Source organism: Schistocerca serialis, chromosome 6 (genome assembly GCF_023864345.2).
Source record: "Schistocerca serialis cubense isolate TAMUIC-IGC-003099 chromosome 6, iqSchSeri2.2, whole genome shotgun sequence".
NCBI lineage: Eukaryota > Metazoa > Arthropoda > Insecta > Orthoptera > Acrididae > Schistocerca > Schistocerca serialis.
Window position 1 is genome coordinate 388,867,411 of NC_064643.1, and position 17,126 is coordinate 388,884,536.

The window sequence follows — 17,126 nt, forward strand, 5'->3', positions numbered from 1 at the left end:
ACATTTCCTCACCACACTATGCATTCACCTCCTATGAATATTGTTCACGGCTAGATACAAGGGAGAAAAAAAAATATTTTCCATTGTGGTGGGAGACCTCAGATGTTATGCTTAAAATATCCCTCAGATGGATATAAAAGCAACTCAGTGTGACTATTCTAGGCTAAGGGTATGTTTTTGCCTCCTTTGAAGAAGATGGCACTGCACATTTATGATGCTTTCCCCTTCCGTTTTTTCTTTGCCATAATGGTGAACATACGATTCATCTGTCAAGTTGAGAAGATGGAAAAGTGGTATTTGTAGGAAGACAGCATTATGTCGCAGGAGGTGGTGGTGACATTGACAAAACAATCTATATCTCGTTTTTATTTAAATTTTTGTAGCGGTACATATTTAAAGTAAAATAGCATGAGATGGGAATGGGGAAAACCTGTGAGGTTATGTTACCAACATGATGGCCATTTTGAAAGCCACCGTCTTGGATGCAACTCGTAATTTTCAAATTGAAAAAGGTTATGTGACATATTAAGCAAACAGGGAGTTACACGAAAAAACCTGTGGTGCCTTTCATTTGCGGTTATCTTTATTCATTCTTGAGTTATAGTTTATTTTTCTTCCTCACTGTTGACTTGGAAGCTGATGGCGTTAACAGAACCAAACACATGGAGGTTGCCATGATCTGAGGAGAGGAGCACTCTTGTTATTGCAAAGGATTTCAACCACTGCCAAGACGCACCATCCATTAACCACTGTGTGGTGATGAAACGTCTCGTGAAATTACGTGAAACTGGTTCTGTTCCAGTCGAACTGAAAGCTGGATGATCGAAAATGGCTACAGATGAAGCAACATCAACTGCTATACAGGCATCGTTCAGTAAGAGACCAGAGCATAGTACTCTGCATCTGGCAGGATACTATGGTCAGCCATACATCAATAATGAGAATTTTGGCCACACATAAATGGCACTCTTACAGACTGCAAATGTTACAACATTTCACTGAAGATTATCTAGATCGTCAGTTTGTTTGCAACCTGGATGAAAACTGTGTTTCCCCAATGAGCCATTGTTTATGGAGGAAGCAAATTTCTACGTAGACGTAGAGACAATTAACAGAATCACAGATACTGTTCAGATGTTAACCCCCATTCTATGGATCCGTCAATGGTAGCTGGTGCATGGAAACTGTTGATTTTGCACGGCCTGTGGAGTTCTCACATGGTTGGGCCCATCACCATTCAGACTACACTAATAGCAACCATTCTCTGCAGTTGGTAGACTTAGATAAGCTGTCGTCGTTACTGTCTGAAGATGGGGCATTTCCAAATTTCTCTCAGCACATTTTGGGGGGGAATGCTTGGATATCCAATTTCACTGGAGATGGGTATGTCGCTGAGGTGCAGTGGGCTGCCACCAAGTTAACCATGTTTAAGTCTATTACATTTTTATCTTTGGAGATATGTGATGGCAATTGTAAATGCAGTGAAGAAACTTTGCACGTCTCAAAGACGGATTGTGCTTGCATTACAAGAGTTTCTATTGTCTTCTTGCCTACATTACTCATCACAAACATTTCTCTTCCATTAAAGCTTCAATCCAAACTATACTTCCACAGAACACGTCCTAACAGATAAATTTATATTAGCTGTTACACGACGTCTGTTCAAAAAATTCCGGAACTTCGTCCACAAAATTTTTCTACACTTAGCTTTAACTTATTGTGCACGGTCTCCTTCAAAATACTCTCCTCAGTACCAGTAATCGATAAAACGCTCCCAACACCGTTTCCTCTTTCGGAAGCAGTCTTAGTACGCCTCTCGCTAGATCGCAGGAAGCGCCGGCTGTGAATTTTCTTTTATCTCGCCTGTTGTTGTAAGTCTTTGTCCTTTCAACGGAATTTTCAACTTTGAAAATTAAAAAAAAAATCCGCAAGGGCCACGCCTGGATGAGACAGCACAGTGATATCATTTTTGGTGCAATAGTCACGCACCAACAGGGATGCATGTGCGAATACGCTATCGAGGCGTCGCAACACATCGCGATAGTATCATCAGCTAACAGTTTGTCCCTGTATCATGAATTCGTGATGAACTAATCCTTCAAAGTCAAAGAAAACTATCAGCATGGCTTTGACATTTGACCTAACTTGCGAGCTTTTTTTGGTCTTGGACAACCTGTCTCTGTAAAGGTTTTCTTGAGTTTCAAGCAAAATTTAATGCAGATGCGTTGCTCCTCTGCCATCTCAAAATTCAGCGTTCTGCTCAATACAGTACTGAACAATAACTAACAGATAGACAACAATGAAACTTCCGGCAGTTACACATTAAGCATAGGAGTGTGCAGGTATGCCAATCGCGTTACACTCCAACACACCACTGGCACGAAATTACGGATGTTCCTGAATTTTTTGAACAGATCTCGCATCTGATATAAAAAATTCTCTGTTTAATGTATGCTTTTCTTGCTATTGCCAGTCTGCGTACCGTACCCTCTCTATTTCAGCCATCATCACTTATCTTGCTATCGAAATAGCAAACCTTGTCTACCACTTTCAGTGTCTCGTTTCTTAATGTAGCTTGATCAGCATCACCTGACTTGATTCGATTAAATTCCATTACCCTTGTTTTACTTTTGTTGACATTCCTGTTACAACTTTTCAAGACACAGTCTGTTAGTTTAACTGATCTTCCAAGTCGTTTGCCATTTGTGATAGAAGTACATTGTCAAACCTTGAAGATTTATTACGTCTCCTTGAACTTCAATCTCCTTTCCAAAGTTCTCCTTGGTTTGCTTTACTGCTTGTTCAGTGCACTGATTGAACAACATGGGGAATAGGATCATCTACATACTGAACAACGTGGGGAATAGTGTACAACTATGTCTCGCTTCCCTCTCAACTACCGTCTCGCTTTCATGTCCTTCGCCTCTTTGTAATCTGTATTGTGTACAAGTATTGTGTACCTTTCCTTCTCAGTTTTTCAATCCTGATACATTCAAATTTCAAAGAGCGTATTCTAGTTAATGTAGTCAAAAGCTTTCTCTCAATCTGCAAAGGCTGTGAAAGCAGATTTACCTTTCTTCGGTGTATCTTACACTACTGGCCATTAAAATTGCTACACCAAGAAGAAATGTAGATGATAAACGGGTATTCATTGGACAAATATATTATACTAGAACTGACATGTGATTACATTTTCACGCAATTTGGGTGCATAGATCCCGAGAAATCAGTATCCAGAACAACCACCTTTGGCCTTAATAACGGCCTTGATACGACTGGGCATTGAGTCAAACAGAGCTAGGATGGCGTGTACAGGTACAGCTGCCCATGCAGCTTCAACACGGTACCACAGTTCATCAAGAGTAGTGTCTGGCGTATGTGACGTGCCAGTTGATCGGCCACCACTGACCAGACGTTTTCAATTGGTGAGAGATCTGGAGAATGTGCTGGCCAGGGCAGCAGTCGAACATTTTCTGTATCCAGAAAGGCCCGTACAGGTCGTGCATTATCCTGCTGAAATGTAGGGTTACGCAGGGATCGAATGAAGCGTAGAGCCACAGGTCGTAACACATCTGAAATGTAACGCCCACTGTTCAAAGTGCCGTCAATGCGAACAAGAGGTGACCGAGACGTGTAACCAATGCCACCCCGTACCATCACGCCGGATGATACGCCAGTATGGCGATGACGAATACACGCTTCCAATGTGCGTTCACCGCTATGTCGTCAAACACGCATGCGACCATCATGATGCCGCAAACAGAACCTGGATTCATCCGAAAAAATGCACCCAGGTTCGTCGTTGAGTACACCATCGCAGGCTGTGATGCAGCGTCAAGGGTAACCACAGCCATGGTCTCCGAGCTGATAGTCCGTGCTGCTGCGAACATCGTCGAACTGTTCGTGCAGACGGTTGTTGTCTTGCAAACGTCCCCATCTGTTGACTCAGGGATCGAGATGTGGCTGCACGATCCGTTACAGCCATGCGGATAAGATGCCTGTCATCTCGACTCCTAGTGATACGAGGCCGTTGGGATCCAGCACGGCGTTCCGTATTACCCTCCTGAACCCACCGATTCCATATTCTGCTAACAGTCATTGGATCTCGACCTACGCGAGCAGCAATGTCGCGATACGATAAACCGCAATGGCGATAGGCTACAATCTGACCTTTATCAAAGTCGTAAACTTGATGTTGCGCATTTCTCCTCCTCACACGAGGCATCACAACAACGTTTCACTTCGTAATGATGTGGAACGTGTCAGGTTAATAAAAGGTGTCTATACAAGATATTACATTAGACAAAACATTACATGACACTAAATTTTTATTTTTTTTTATTTTTGTGGAGGTTGGGAAATTACCCACTTCCTATATCCAAAAATTCATCTAATGAGTAGAAGGAATTGCCATTAAGAAATTCTTTTAATTTCCTTTTAAATGCTATATGGCTATCTGTCAGACTTTTGATGCTATTAGGTAAGTGACCAAAGACTTTTGTGGCAGCATGATTTACACGCTTCTGAGCCAAAGTTAGATTTAACCTTGAGTAGTGAAGATCATCCTTTCTCTTAATGTTGTAGTCATGTACACTGCTATTACATTTGAATTCGTTCAGATTGTTAATAACAAATTTCGTAAGTGAATATATATATTGTGAGGCTACAGTGAAGATTTCTACCTCTTTAAATAAGTGTCTGCAGGATGATCTTGGATGAGCTCCAGCAATTATTCTGATTACACGCTTTTGTGCAATGAACATTCTTTTACTCAATGATGAGTTACCCCAGAATATGATGCCATACGAAAGCAGAGAATGAAAATAGGCGTGGTAAGCTTATTTACTCAGATGTATATCGCCAAAATTTGCAATGACCCTAATAGCATAAGTAGCTGAACTTAAAACGTTTTAGCAGATCCTCAGTGTGTTTTCTCCAGTTCAACCCCTCATCAATGCATACACCTAGAAATTTTGAATATTCTACCTTAGCTACCGATTTCTGATCGAAGTCTATTTTTATTAATGGGGTCATTCCATTTACTGTATGGAACTGTATATACTGTGTTTTGTCAAAGTTTAATGAGAGCCCATTTGCAGAGCACCACCTAATTATTTTCTGAAAAACATCGTTTACAATTTCACCAGTTAATTCTTGTCTGTCGGGTGTGATAGCTATACTTGTATCATCGGCAAAAAGTACCAGTTTCAAATGTCACATAGACAGTCAGTACAAGGTGTGAATATATAGCATAAGAAAGTGTTATGCCTTTTGTAAGTAGGAGAAACGTGTACTAGCATTTGTTGGATTTACACAGCAGGAGGTTAGTGGCCTATCAGACATGCGATGTATCGCTTTGATATACTGCTGAGCCCAATGGTCAGGATCCCATTACTGTTACGCGTATATGGAATAGATGGGTTCATGCCTTGCATGATTGTACAGCAAAGTCACGTACTTTCAGTCGCGTGATGGGCTTGGTTGCACCAAGCCAAGTGTTCACAAGGCCAGTGCAAAGACATCTGGAACACGGTTCCCTTTAACGTGGCATCGGAATGAGGAGTTCGGTAGTAGCACGTCCAACGACAGCGAAGCACTGAAGGGGCTCTATGTCGGCTCTCTGGTCGAGTGCAAGTTCTGCATGCAGCGTGATAATGGACACTAGGTACACGATGTGATCACTTCTGGTTCACATAGCTCATAACTTGGACAGCACATATTTCTTGAAGGTCACCATAATGTGTTCTTTCAACAACATTATGCAATACATCATGTTGTTCTGACCTACTTCGAAACAGTGTGCTCTGCTTTTGTCCTGGCGAGCCCTATTTGCCAGAGCTTTCACCCACTGAAGACATCTGGCTATATAATCAAAAACTGACATACCACCACTTGTCAGACACTACAATTGCTGAACTCTAGCATAGAGTTAAAGCAGCATGGCAGGATGTACCCAATCTACCATGCAAGTTCAGTTTGATTCAATGCGCAGCTGTTCTAGAACCACTGCTGCTCCAAGAGGTGGCAATTCTGTGTACTAAATGTCTTTCTGCTATACTGTCCCTACTATACTGTACTGTATCTTCTATGCTATATATTCACACCTTGTACTGACTGTCTATGTGACATTTGAAACTGAATAGGGCAGGCACTGAGCTTTCCACTACGACCTTATCAGGAGTGTACCGTCCACTGCTGTTTACAGGAGTTACCATCTACTAGCACAGCTTGCAACAGCAAATAGATGGACCAAAAAGCTGAAGTCACGATATTCCATCCAAAACAATCTCGCTATGGGTCAAAGCACCTTCCGCTCCACATTTGTGCCTCTGTTCATCACATGTAACAGACCACCACTGGAGACTGTAGGTGTATCCCACTTGTCAACGGCTCGCTGTTCAGGAATGTCGTGGAGGTATTCTCATGTGGGGACATTTACATGGGACGAAATGGGGCCCCAGATACATCTGTTATTGTCTCGCACCATGAATGACACAGAAACGTAATGTGTGACCATCAACATCCGTTTTGTTCACGTAGCACACTTCAACTAACATATACCTTAACAAGAAAATGCATGAGCGTACCACTTCTGGATTCCTTCAGAATGGTTTGAGAAAAAATCAGTAGCCATGAGGGTGCTTGTGTGTCACTACCTCCTCCTCTTCCCCTGCTCATCACATCCCTGAGTTCTAGCACACTGGACTCGCATTCAGGAGCATGACGGTTCAATCCTGCGTCCGGCCATCCTGATTTAGGTTTTCCGTGTTTCCCCTAAATCGCTTCTGGTAAATGCTAGTGGTTCCTTTGGAAGGGCACGACTGACGTCCTTCTCCATTCTTCCCTAATCCAGTGAGACCGATTACCTCGCTGTTTGGTCTCTTCCACCAAATAAACCCGACCCCGTTTGTTTTTGTACTTCTAAGAAACCACATTACATACTTATAAGTACAAAAACAAACAGCATACAGTGGTGTACACAAAAGTGTGCTGTGAAAAACATAAGAAATGCCTAGTGCTGCAGAACAATTAAAAATTAGATCAAAATTATCAGTGTCTAACGCAGAAAAACAACGATGTGCTAGCAGACAGTATTTCCCGATGTAAGTGAGAAATCAAGCGAAAATCACTACCACTGATGATGGCTTTACCTCAATAAAGCGAAACGTGCCTGGTGAAAAAAATCACGCATTTCTGTTGTTGCAACGACAGAACAAAAATATCCTCAAGAACTGTAAAGCAACTACGGACACTATGACCACACAAATGAAAAATTCTAGGGTTATTACATTTTTGTTGAAATCTGAAGTTATTTCACCTGTCTCATATCTTGCATAGAAGGTAGAATAGTTTTATCTACATCTACATCTATTCTCTGCAAACCATTCTGAAGTGCATATCAGAGGGCACGCCCCAATGTACCAGTTATTGGGGTTTCTTCCCAGCCCATTCACGTACAGAATGCGGGAAGAATGCTTGTTTGGAAGCCTCTGTGCATGCTGTAATTATTCTAATCTTATCCTCACGTTCCCTATGTAAGCGATACTTAATGGTTTTTAATATACTCCGAGCATCATCATTTAAAGCAGGTTTTTGAGACTATGTTAGTAAACTTTTACGTCTGTCTTCAAAAGTCTGCGATTTCAGTTTCGTCAGTAACTCTGTGACGCTCTCTCATGGATCAAACAAACCTGCGACCATTCGCGCTGCCCTTCTCTGTATATGTTCAACATCCCCTGTTAGTCCCTTTTAGTATGGGTCCCACACACTTGAGCAATATTCTAGAATCGGTCGCACAAGATATTTAAAGCAGCCTCCTTTGTAGACTGATTGCATTGCACTTCCCAGTATTCTACCAAAAAAATGGAGTCTACCACCTTCTTTACCCACAACTGAGCCTGTGTGATCATTCCACTTCATATCCCTACAAAGTGCCACACTCAAACAATGAAACTCCAGGTAGGAATATAAATAACCTAGGAAAAGACAGATTTTTACTTACTGTCAAGAAGACACGTCATGTTGCAGACAGGCACAGGTGGACAGCTGGTTGGTAGTCATACCAATATAAAATGCTGTGCAGTGATTGCAGCAGAGCTGGAATATGACACAGGTGGTTTCACAGGTGGCCCAGCCCCTGGTGGGGTGGGATAAATCTGTGACAGGACTGGAATAGGAAGTGCCAGGTGGGTGGATTGGGCAGGTTTTGCACTTGGGTTTTCCACAAGGATATGATGCTTGTGACAAGGGGTTGGGATTGGGAGCGGCGTAGAAATTGACTACAGTGTTGTGGGGGTTGTGTGGGCGATGGAACACCGCTTCAGAAGGGGTAGGAAGTATATTGGGTGAGATGTCCCTCATTTCAGCGCATGATGATAGGTAAACAAAGCCGTGACGAAAGATGTGGTTAAGTTGTTTCAGTCTGGGTTGGCACTGGGTGATGAAGGGTACACTACTTTGTGGCTGGTTTTTGGGTGTGGTGGGAATATTGGGGGGTGAGAGAGGAAATGACATGGGAGATCTGTTTGGGGCCTAGTCTGGGGGATAGTGCCTGTCTGTGAAGGCCTTGATGAGACCCTCAGCATATTGAGCAAGGAAGTTTTTGTCACTGCAGATATGCTGTCCCCAGGTAGCCAGACTATATGGGAGGGATTTTTTGGTGTGATATATGGGAGGGATTTTTTTGTGTGAAAGGGGTGACAGCTGTCAAAATGCAGGTACTGTTGGCGGTTGGTGGGTTTAATATGGACAGAAGTGGGGCTTCAGCCATCAGAGAGGAGGAGGTCAACATCTAGGAAGGTGGCATGCTAGGTTGAGGAGGACCACGTGAAGTGGATGGGAGAGAAGTCGTTGAGATTGTGAAGGAATGACAATAGGATGTCTTGGCCTTGGGTCCAGATCATAAAAATATCGTCAGTGAATCTGAACTAGACTAGAGGTTTGGTGTTTTGGAAGGCCAGGAAGGTCTCTTCTAGATGGCCCATGAAAAGGTTTGTGTAGGAGGGTGCCATGTGGGTGCCCATGGCGGTTCCAGGGATTTGTTTATATCCCTTCCATTTAATTGAATAGTAGTAGTGGGTTAGGATACAGTTAGTAAGGTGTATGAGCAATGAGGTAGTGGGTTTGGAGTCTGAAGGACACTAGGAAAGATAGTATTCAATAGTGGTAAGACCATGGGCATGCATGATGTTGGTGTGTAGGGGGGTGGCTTCAACAGTGATGAGGATGGATCCAGGAGGTAAAAGGGTGGGGATGGTGGAGAGTCAGTGTCTTTGACATGGGAGACTAGGTTACGGGAAATTGATTGAAGGTGTTGATCAATGAAGGCCGAAATTATTTCAGTGAGGGCACAATAACCAACCGCAAGGGGGCATTCAGGATTGTTGAGTTTGTGTATTTTGGGGAGCATGTAGAAGGTGAGTGTACGGGTATCATAATGGGTGAGGTGGGAAGTGGATTCAGGGGAGATGTTCTGGGAAGGGCCCAAGGCTTTAAGCAGGGACTGGAATTTGTGTTGGACTTCTGGGATGGAATCACTCTGGCAGAGTTTGTAGGTGGAGGAGTTGGATATCTGGCGGAGACCTTCTGCCAGTCAGTCACTGCAGTTCATAACAACAGTGATGGAAATTTTGTCTGGAGGCAGGATGATTAGGCCAGGATTTGTTTTGAGGTTGTGTATGGGTGTTCTTCCTTCTACTGAAAGGTTGGTGTTCTGAGGGAGGGACTCATTTTGTGTAGTGCACAATTTTACATTTCTTGACGTTTAAAGCAGGTTGCCAATCTCTGCACCGCTTTGAAATCTTATGAAGATCTGACTGAATATTTATGTAGGCTCTTTCTGACGGTACTTCATTGTAGATAACTGTGTCATCTGCAAGAAGTCTGAGGTTACTATTAATATTGTCTACAAGGTCATTAATATAAACATGGACAGGAAGTTACTTCTACATCTGACTATGGCTCTCCATCCAAGATAACATGCTGCATCCTCCCTGCCAGTCCAGCCACAAATTTCACTTGATACCCCATATACCGTACTTTTTACAATAAGCGCAGGTGCGGTACTGACTCATATGATTTTTCGGAAATCAGAAAATACTACATCTACCTGCCTGTCTTGATCGAAATCTTTTATTATGTCATGTGAGAAAAGTAAGAGTTGGGTTTCACATGATCGATGTTTTCGGAATCCATGCTGGTTGGCATGGAGGAGGTCATTCTGTTCGAGATGCCTCATTATATTTATTTGAGTTCAGAATATGTTCTAAGAGTCTACAACATATCGATATCAAGGATGTCGGACGGTAGTTTTGTAGCTCACTTCTGCTATCCATTCTTGTAGCTGGGTGTGACCTGCACTTTTTTCCAAGAACTGGGCACGGTTTTTTGTTCGAGGGAGTTACAATAGATTATAGTTAGAAGAGGGACTAACTCAGCCCCAAATTCAGTATAGAACCTGATACAGATTCCATCTGGGATGGAGCTTTGTTCAGTTTTCATGATTTCAGCTGTTTGTCAAGAGTACTGACATTAATATGTGTTTCATTCATCTTTTCAGTGGCACGAGGATTAAACTGGGGCAGTTCTCCTGAGTTTTCCTTAGTAAAGGGACGTTTAAAACAGAGTTAAGCATTTTCATCTTTCGCTTTGCTACTCTCAATTTCAGTTTCTTCCTCATTCACTAGGGACTGGACACTAAATTTGGTGCCACCAACAGACTTTACATACGACCAGAATTTGTTGGGGTTTTGTGAAAGATCATTTGACAATATTCTGCTACGGTAGTCACTGAAGGCTTCATGCAGTTCTCTCTTGACAGCCAAACGTTTTTCATTCGGCATCTCTCTGTCTATAGTTCTACGCTTTGTTTCACACCTATTATGCAGTAATTTCTGTTTCTTTAGAAGTTCCTTTGCCGTGAGTGCATACCACGGAGGGCCCCTTCCATTACGATCTGTGCTATTGGGTAACATCTATCCACTGCATGGTCAGTTATTCTTTTAAACTTGAGCCACAGTTGCTCTACATGCTCCTATCCTGCGCTGAAAGTTTCAAGTTCCTCATTGAGGTATGACATTCCTGTTTTTTTAATCTAGTTTACTGAGTATACATACACACACACACAGACACACACACACACACACACACACACACACACACACACACACACACACTGCCATTTCTGCTTTGTTAATCGTTCTTGCTAAAGCCGCTTCATGGTCACTGAACTAATACCAGTTTGGCTGTGGACATCCTCAAAGTGGTCAGGTCTATTTGTTGCCATTAGACCCAATATATTTCCATCATGAGTGTGTTTCCGAACTATGTGTTGTAGAAAGTTTTCAGACATGCATTTAGTAATATTTCACAGGATGTCTTTTCGCCCCCACCATTACAAAACTGTAATTTTTCCAATAGACTGTGAGATGATTAGAGCCTGTAATAATGGTTGCAGTGTGATTGGAGAACTTACGTAGAAGTGAGATTGCTGTGAAGTTTTCTGTTACATCAGGAAACGATACTGGTGGGCGACAGATGGATGCAGTTATCATTTTATGCCCACCCATGACACTGAGTCTTTTGTCTCAGAAAGAGCTCTGTAATCTGAGAGAATGTTGTTTATTCCAAGTGCCTTGTTTCGACTTAGGTCTTTTAGAGCTCATTTAAAGTCTTCTCGCAGTATTATACCTTCCGTGTCATCCACATCTCGTTCCTTTTCTCTTTCAATAATACCTTCAAGTCCGTTCTCCTTGTATAGCCCTTCTATATATACTTTCAAGCTTTCCTTTCCTTGTTTTATACTGGCTTTTCATCTGGACTCCTAATATTCAGAGTTGTCTTTTTCTGAGAAGGTCTCTTTACTTTCCCTGTAGGCGTCATCTATCTTTCCCATAGTCACGCATGCTTCTGCAGCCCTACACTTCTCCTCTCGCCATTTCTGCTTTACCATTTTGCACTTTCAGTCAGTCTCCTTTGTTTAAACGTCTATATTTTCCTTTGCCTGCTTGATTTGCTGTATTGTTTTGTATTTTCTCCTTCCATCAATTAAATTCAGTAACTGTCAGTATTTCGCTTCCTAAAGTTAATCATTCACCTTCTATGGTACACCTTTCCCTTGCTACAGTCAATCGTTGTCAAATCCCTCCTACGACGGTTCAATCCCGCGTCCGGCCATCCTGATTTAGGTTTTCCGTGATTTCCCTAAAATCGCTCCAGGCAAATGCCGGGATGGTTCCTTTCAAAGGGCACGGCCGACTTCCTTCCCCGTCCTTCCCTAATCCGATGAGACCGATGACCTCACTGTCTGGTCTCCTTCCCCAAAACAACCAAACAACCAATCTAATCCCTCCTAAATGTACAAACTGAATATCGTCGCTAATAGGCTATACGTCTACATTTACACCTATATTCCACAAGCTACCGTACGGCGCGTGGTGGAGGGTACCCTGTACCACTACTAGCCATTTTCTTTCCTGTTCCACTCGCAAATACAGCGAGGGAAAAACGACTTTCTATGTGCCTCCGTATGAGCTCTGATTTCTCGTATCCCTCAGCATCACCCGACTTAATTCGACTACATTCCATTATCCTCGTTTTGCTTTTGTTGATGTTCATCTTATTCCCTTCTTTCAAGACACTTTCCATTCCGTTCAACTGCTCTTGCAAGTCCCTTGCTGTCTCTGACAGAATTACAATGTCATCGGCGAACCTCAACGTTTTTATTTCTTCTCCGTGGATTTTAATACCTACTCCGAACTTTTCTTTTGCTTCCTTTATTGCTTGCTCAATATACAGATTGAATAACATCGGGGACAGGCTACAACCCTGTCTCACTCCCTTCCCGACCACTCCTTCCCTTTCATGCCCCTCGACTCTTATAACTGCAATCTTCTTTCTGTACAAATTGTAAATAGCCTTTCGCTCCCCGTATTTTACCCCTCCCACCTTCAGAATTTGAAAGACAGTATTCCAATCAACGATGTCAAAAGCTTTCTCTAAGTCTACAAATGCTAGAAACGCTGGTTTGCCTTTCCTTAATATATTTTCTAAGATAAGTCGTAGGGTCAGTATTGCCTCATGTGTTCCAACATTTCTACGGAATCCAAACTGATCTTCGCCGAGGTCGGCTTCTACCAGTTTTTCCATTCGTCTGTAATGAATTCGCGTTAGTATTTTGCAGCTGTGACTTATTAAATTGATAGTTCGGTAATTTTCACATCTGACAACATCTGCTTTCTTTGGGATTGGAATTATTATATTCTTCTTGAAGTTTGAGGGTATTTTGCCTGTCTCATACATCTTGCTTACCAGACGGTAGAGTATTGTCAGGACTGGCTCTCCCAAGGCTGTCAGTAGTTCTAATGGAATGTTGTCTACTCCGGGGGCCTTGTTCCGACTCAGGTCTTTCAGTGCTCTGTGAAACTCTTCACGCAGTATCATATCTCCCATTTCATCTTCATCTACATCCTCTTCCATTTCCATAATATTGTCCTCAAGTACATCACCCTTGTATAGACCCTCTATATACTCCTTCCACCTTTCTGCTTTCCCTTGTTTGCTTAGAACTGGGTTTCCATCTGAGCTCTTGATATTCATACAAGTGATTCTCTTTTCTCCAAATGTCTCTTTAATTTTCCTGTAGGCAGTATCTATCTTAACCCTAGTGAGATAAGCCTCTACATCCTTACATTTGTCCTCTAGCCTTCCCTGCTTAGCCATTTTGCACTTCCTGTCGATATCATTTTTGAGACGTTTGTATTCCTTTTTGCCTGCTTCATTTACTGCATTTTTATATTTTCTCCTTTCATCAATTAAATTCAATATTTCTTCTGTTACCCAAGGGTTTCTACTAGCCCTCGTCTTTTTACCTAAATCTCTGTCTTACCATTATATAATTTATCTGATACCTTTACTCTTCTAAAATTCTACGAATAAACCGCCTTTTCTACCGCAGTTCTCTGTCTCACTCCCTTCTCCCCCTTCGACTGTTCAAGACTGCAGTCTGGTCTATGTACAAGTTGTAGCTAAGCTTTCGCTCGACGTATTTTTATCCCCGCTAGCTTCAGAGTTCTCACGAGTGTATTGCAGTCAACATTGTCGAAAGCTTCTAAGTAGATTAGAGATGCGGCTGTTGACAAGAATACGTGCGAGTCGAGAAGCACACCTGCTGACGCACCTTCAGTGGACACAGAAAAATAAGTTTCGGTCCAGGGGACAGCTCGTCGTTTTGCACCGCAAGTCATCCGAGTCGGTGACAGTACACGGATGTTGTTGCACATTTTATTTCGCCGGCGCTAAGTGTTTCTTTTTTGGGGAACAAACAGACGGCGACGGTGGCGGCATCGGAGGCGAGTACCGCCGGGACGCGCGACGCGGGTGACCGGCGGGTGACGCGGCGCGGCCTTATCAACGCCCGCGAGGGGCAGAGGAGCAGAGCAGCGCGTCGCAGCCGCAGCCGCAGCCTCTGCCGAGGGTCAGTCAGAGCCGCGACGACATGCTGGCGACCACGAGCTCGTGCGTGAGGCGGCTGGCCGCGGGCGCAGCGGCGGCGGGCCAGCGCTCCATGTCCTCCGGCCTGCAGCGCAAGACGCACCAGCAGCAGCACCAGGCGCGCCGGCTGCGCTACAGGTAAGCGCGCGACAGCCTGCCCTCTAGCCGTGCCGCTAACGATGTGCCAGCCAGCCTATGTGGTTTTTAGGCGGTTTCCCACAGCGCACTAGCTGAATACCGGGCTGGTATCCAAGTACCGCTTCAATTGCGTGATTCGCAAACATTTAGAAATCTTTCGTTCGCTTTCACATTTAACTCTACACGCAGACAGTTGAGGTACACACATGCCGTTCCGGGAGGTAACGGGGTGGCAACAGAAGGGGCATCCGGCCACCCCCTAACTAAACTGTGACAAATCCGTTAATAACCGTGCCGACCCTGCCCTGATGCGGAAAAAAAGAAAACCGAAGAAGATTACAACTTAAATACAGCAACCAGAGACTTGGAAGAGCAGTTGAACGGAATGGACAGTGTCTTGAAAGGAGGAGAAAAGATGGACATCAACAAACGCAAAACGAAGATAATGGGATGTAGTCGAATTATGTGGGTAATGCTGAGGGAATTAGATTAGGAAATCAGACACTTAAAGTAGTAAAGGAGTTTTGCTATTTTGGGAGCAAAATAACTGATGATTGTCGAAGTAGAGAAGATATAAAAAGTAGACTGGCAATGGCAAGGAAAGCGTTTCTGAAGAAGAGAAATTTGTTAACATCGTGTATAGATTTAAGTGTCAGGAAGTCGTTTCTGAAAGTACTTGTGTGGAGTGTAGCCACGTATGGAAGTGAAACATGGACGATAAATAGTTTGAACAAGAAGAGAATAGAAGCTTTCGAAATGTGGTGCTACAGAAGAATGCTGAAGATTAGATGGGTAGATCACATAACTAATGAGGAGGTATTGAATATGAATTGGTGAGAAGGGGAGCTTGTGGAACAACTTGACTAGAACAAGGGATCGGTTGGTAGGACATGTTCTGAGACATCGAGGGATCACCAATTTAGTACTGGAGGGCAGCATGGAGGGTAAAAATCGTAGAGGGAAACCAAGAGATGAATACACTAAGCACATTCAGAAGGATGTAGGTTGCAGTAAGTACGTGGTTACATACCTGATAGATGTAACATTTAATTTTTTTCCATACTACTTAAATAAACCATAAGTAATCCATGCAACGTTTTCCTTTCTCTTTTTACTGCTATGTTACGTAAATCCAACTACATTGTCACGCATATTAAGCTTCGTTCCTGCACTGTGCTATCACATAATTTTAAGTGAACGATTTATTCCATTGTGGCTACTGTAAGAGCGTTGTCATATACAATTTCCGGGCAAGTGCGTCATGCGAGTTAGCTCTTTGGATCAGACCTTGTTGAATAGTGGTGCATTTTTTGTTCTCATTCTTCCTGCCTAGCAAAGGTAGGATTTATGTACAGGATGATTCTAAAAGGACTTTACAACTTCACTTACATGTAAAATTTTACTGACGCGACTTAAAAAAAAAAATGGCCCGAGGCACTATGGGACTTAACATCTGAGGTCATCAGTCCCCTAGACTTAGAATTACGTAAACTTAACTAACCTAAGGACATCACACATATCCGTGCCCGAAGCGGGATTTGAACCTGCGATGCGACTTAGATATGTCGTGAAGATGCCATCCTGTAGTGAAATACTATTAACTTATCGTTGTGGTACCGAATTCCGCCGCTAGGAATGGCAGAAAATTGAAAATCATGTGTGTAAGGTGCCATCTTGTAGCTAAAGTTTCATTCACTTCTTGTTGTAGTACCGAATTCCGCCACCAGGAAACGAGAGAAAATTGAAAATCGAAATGGCAGATTTCACAGGTCCCGAACGTACTCTTTGCGTGTTAGAAGAAAGAAAGTCAGCAAACAAGGGGTCAAATGGGTCAAATGGCTCTGAGCACTATGCGACTTAACTTCTGAGGTCATCAGTCGCCTAGAACTTAGAACTAATTAAACCTAACTAACCTAAGCATATCACATACATCCATGCCCGAGGCAGGATTCGAACCTGCGACCGTAGCGGTCACGCGGTTCCAGACTGAAGCGCCTTTAACCGCACGGCCACACCGGCCGGCTCAGCAAACAAGGATTCAAAAATTTTGTACCGAGTACCATAAGGAACCTCCATGCAGGCCGACAATTTACTCTCGGCATAAGAATTTCTTTCAAACTGGTTATAGCTTTCGTCATAACATATATCCAGGTTGCCCACGGGTTCGTGAGGATGTCGTCGAGCGAACGAGAGTGAGTTCCGTTCGTAGTCCCAGGAAATTAACCCATCGTGCGTCACGAGAGCTTGCAGTTTCTTAATCAATTGCTTGGAGAGTTTTACGGAAAAGATTGCACCTAAAACTATACAGACTGAAATTGCAGAAGTGACGGCAGATATGTTGAATAAAATGTGACAAGAAATTGTCGCCAGATGGGACTTTTGCTGTACGACTAGTGGCAGACACATTCAGACAAAGGGGAAGTTAAAGTGGAAATTGAAGTGTAAGTAAATGTATGGAATGAAACTTACAGTATTTTGATACACGATGACACCTCTAC

At 43.1% G+C, this 17,126-nt stretch overlaps 1 protein-coding gene across 1 annotated transcript in view; it reads left to right on the plus strand.

The window, feature by feature from the left end:
- Positions 1 to 14,430: 14,430 nt before the first annotated feature.
- Positions 14,431 to 17,126, plus strand: part of LOC126483801 (farnesyl pyrophosphate synthase-like) — a 284,194-nt gene continuing 281,498 nt past the window's right edge. Inside the window, exon 1 of the mRNA XM_050106981.1 lies at positions 14,431 to 14,628. Within this exon, the coding sequence (XP_049962938.1) occupies positions 14,495 to 14,628 (134 nt within the window). The 5' untranslated portion in view covers positions 14,431 to 14,494. The remainder of the gene's footprint in view (positions 14,629 to 17,126) is intronic.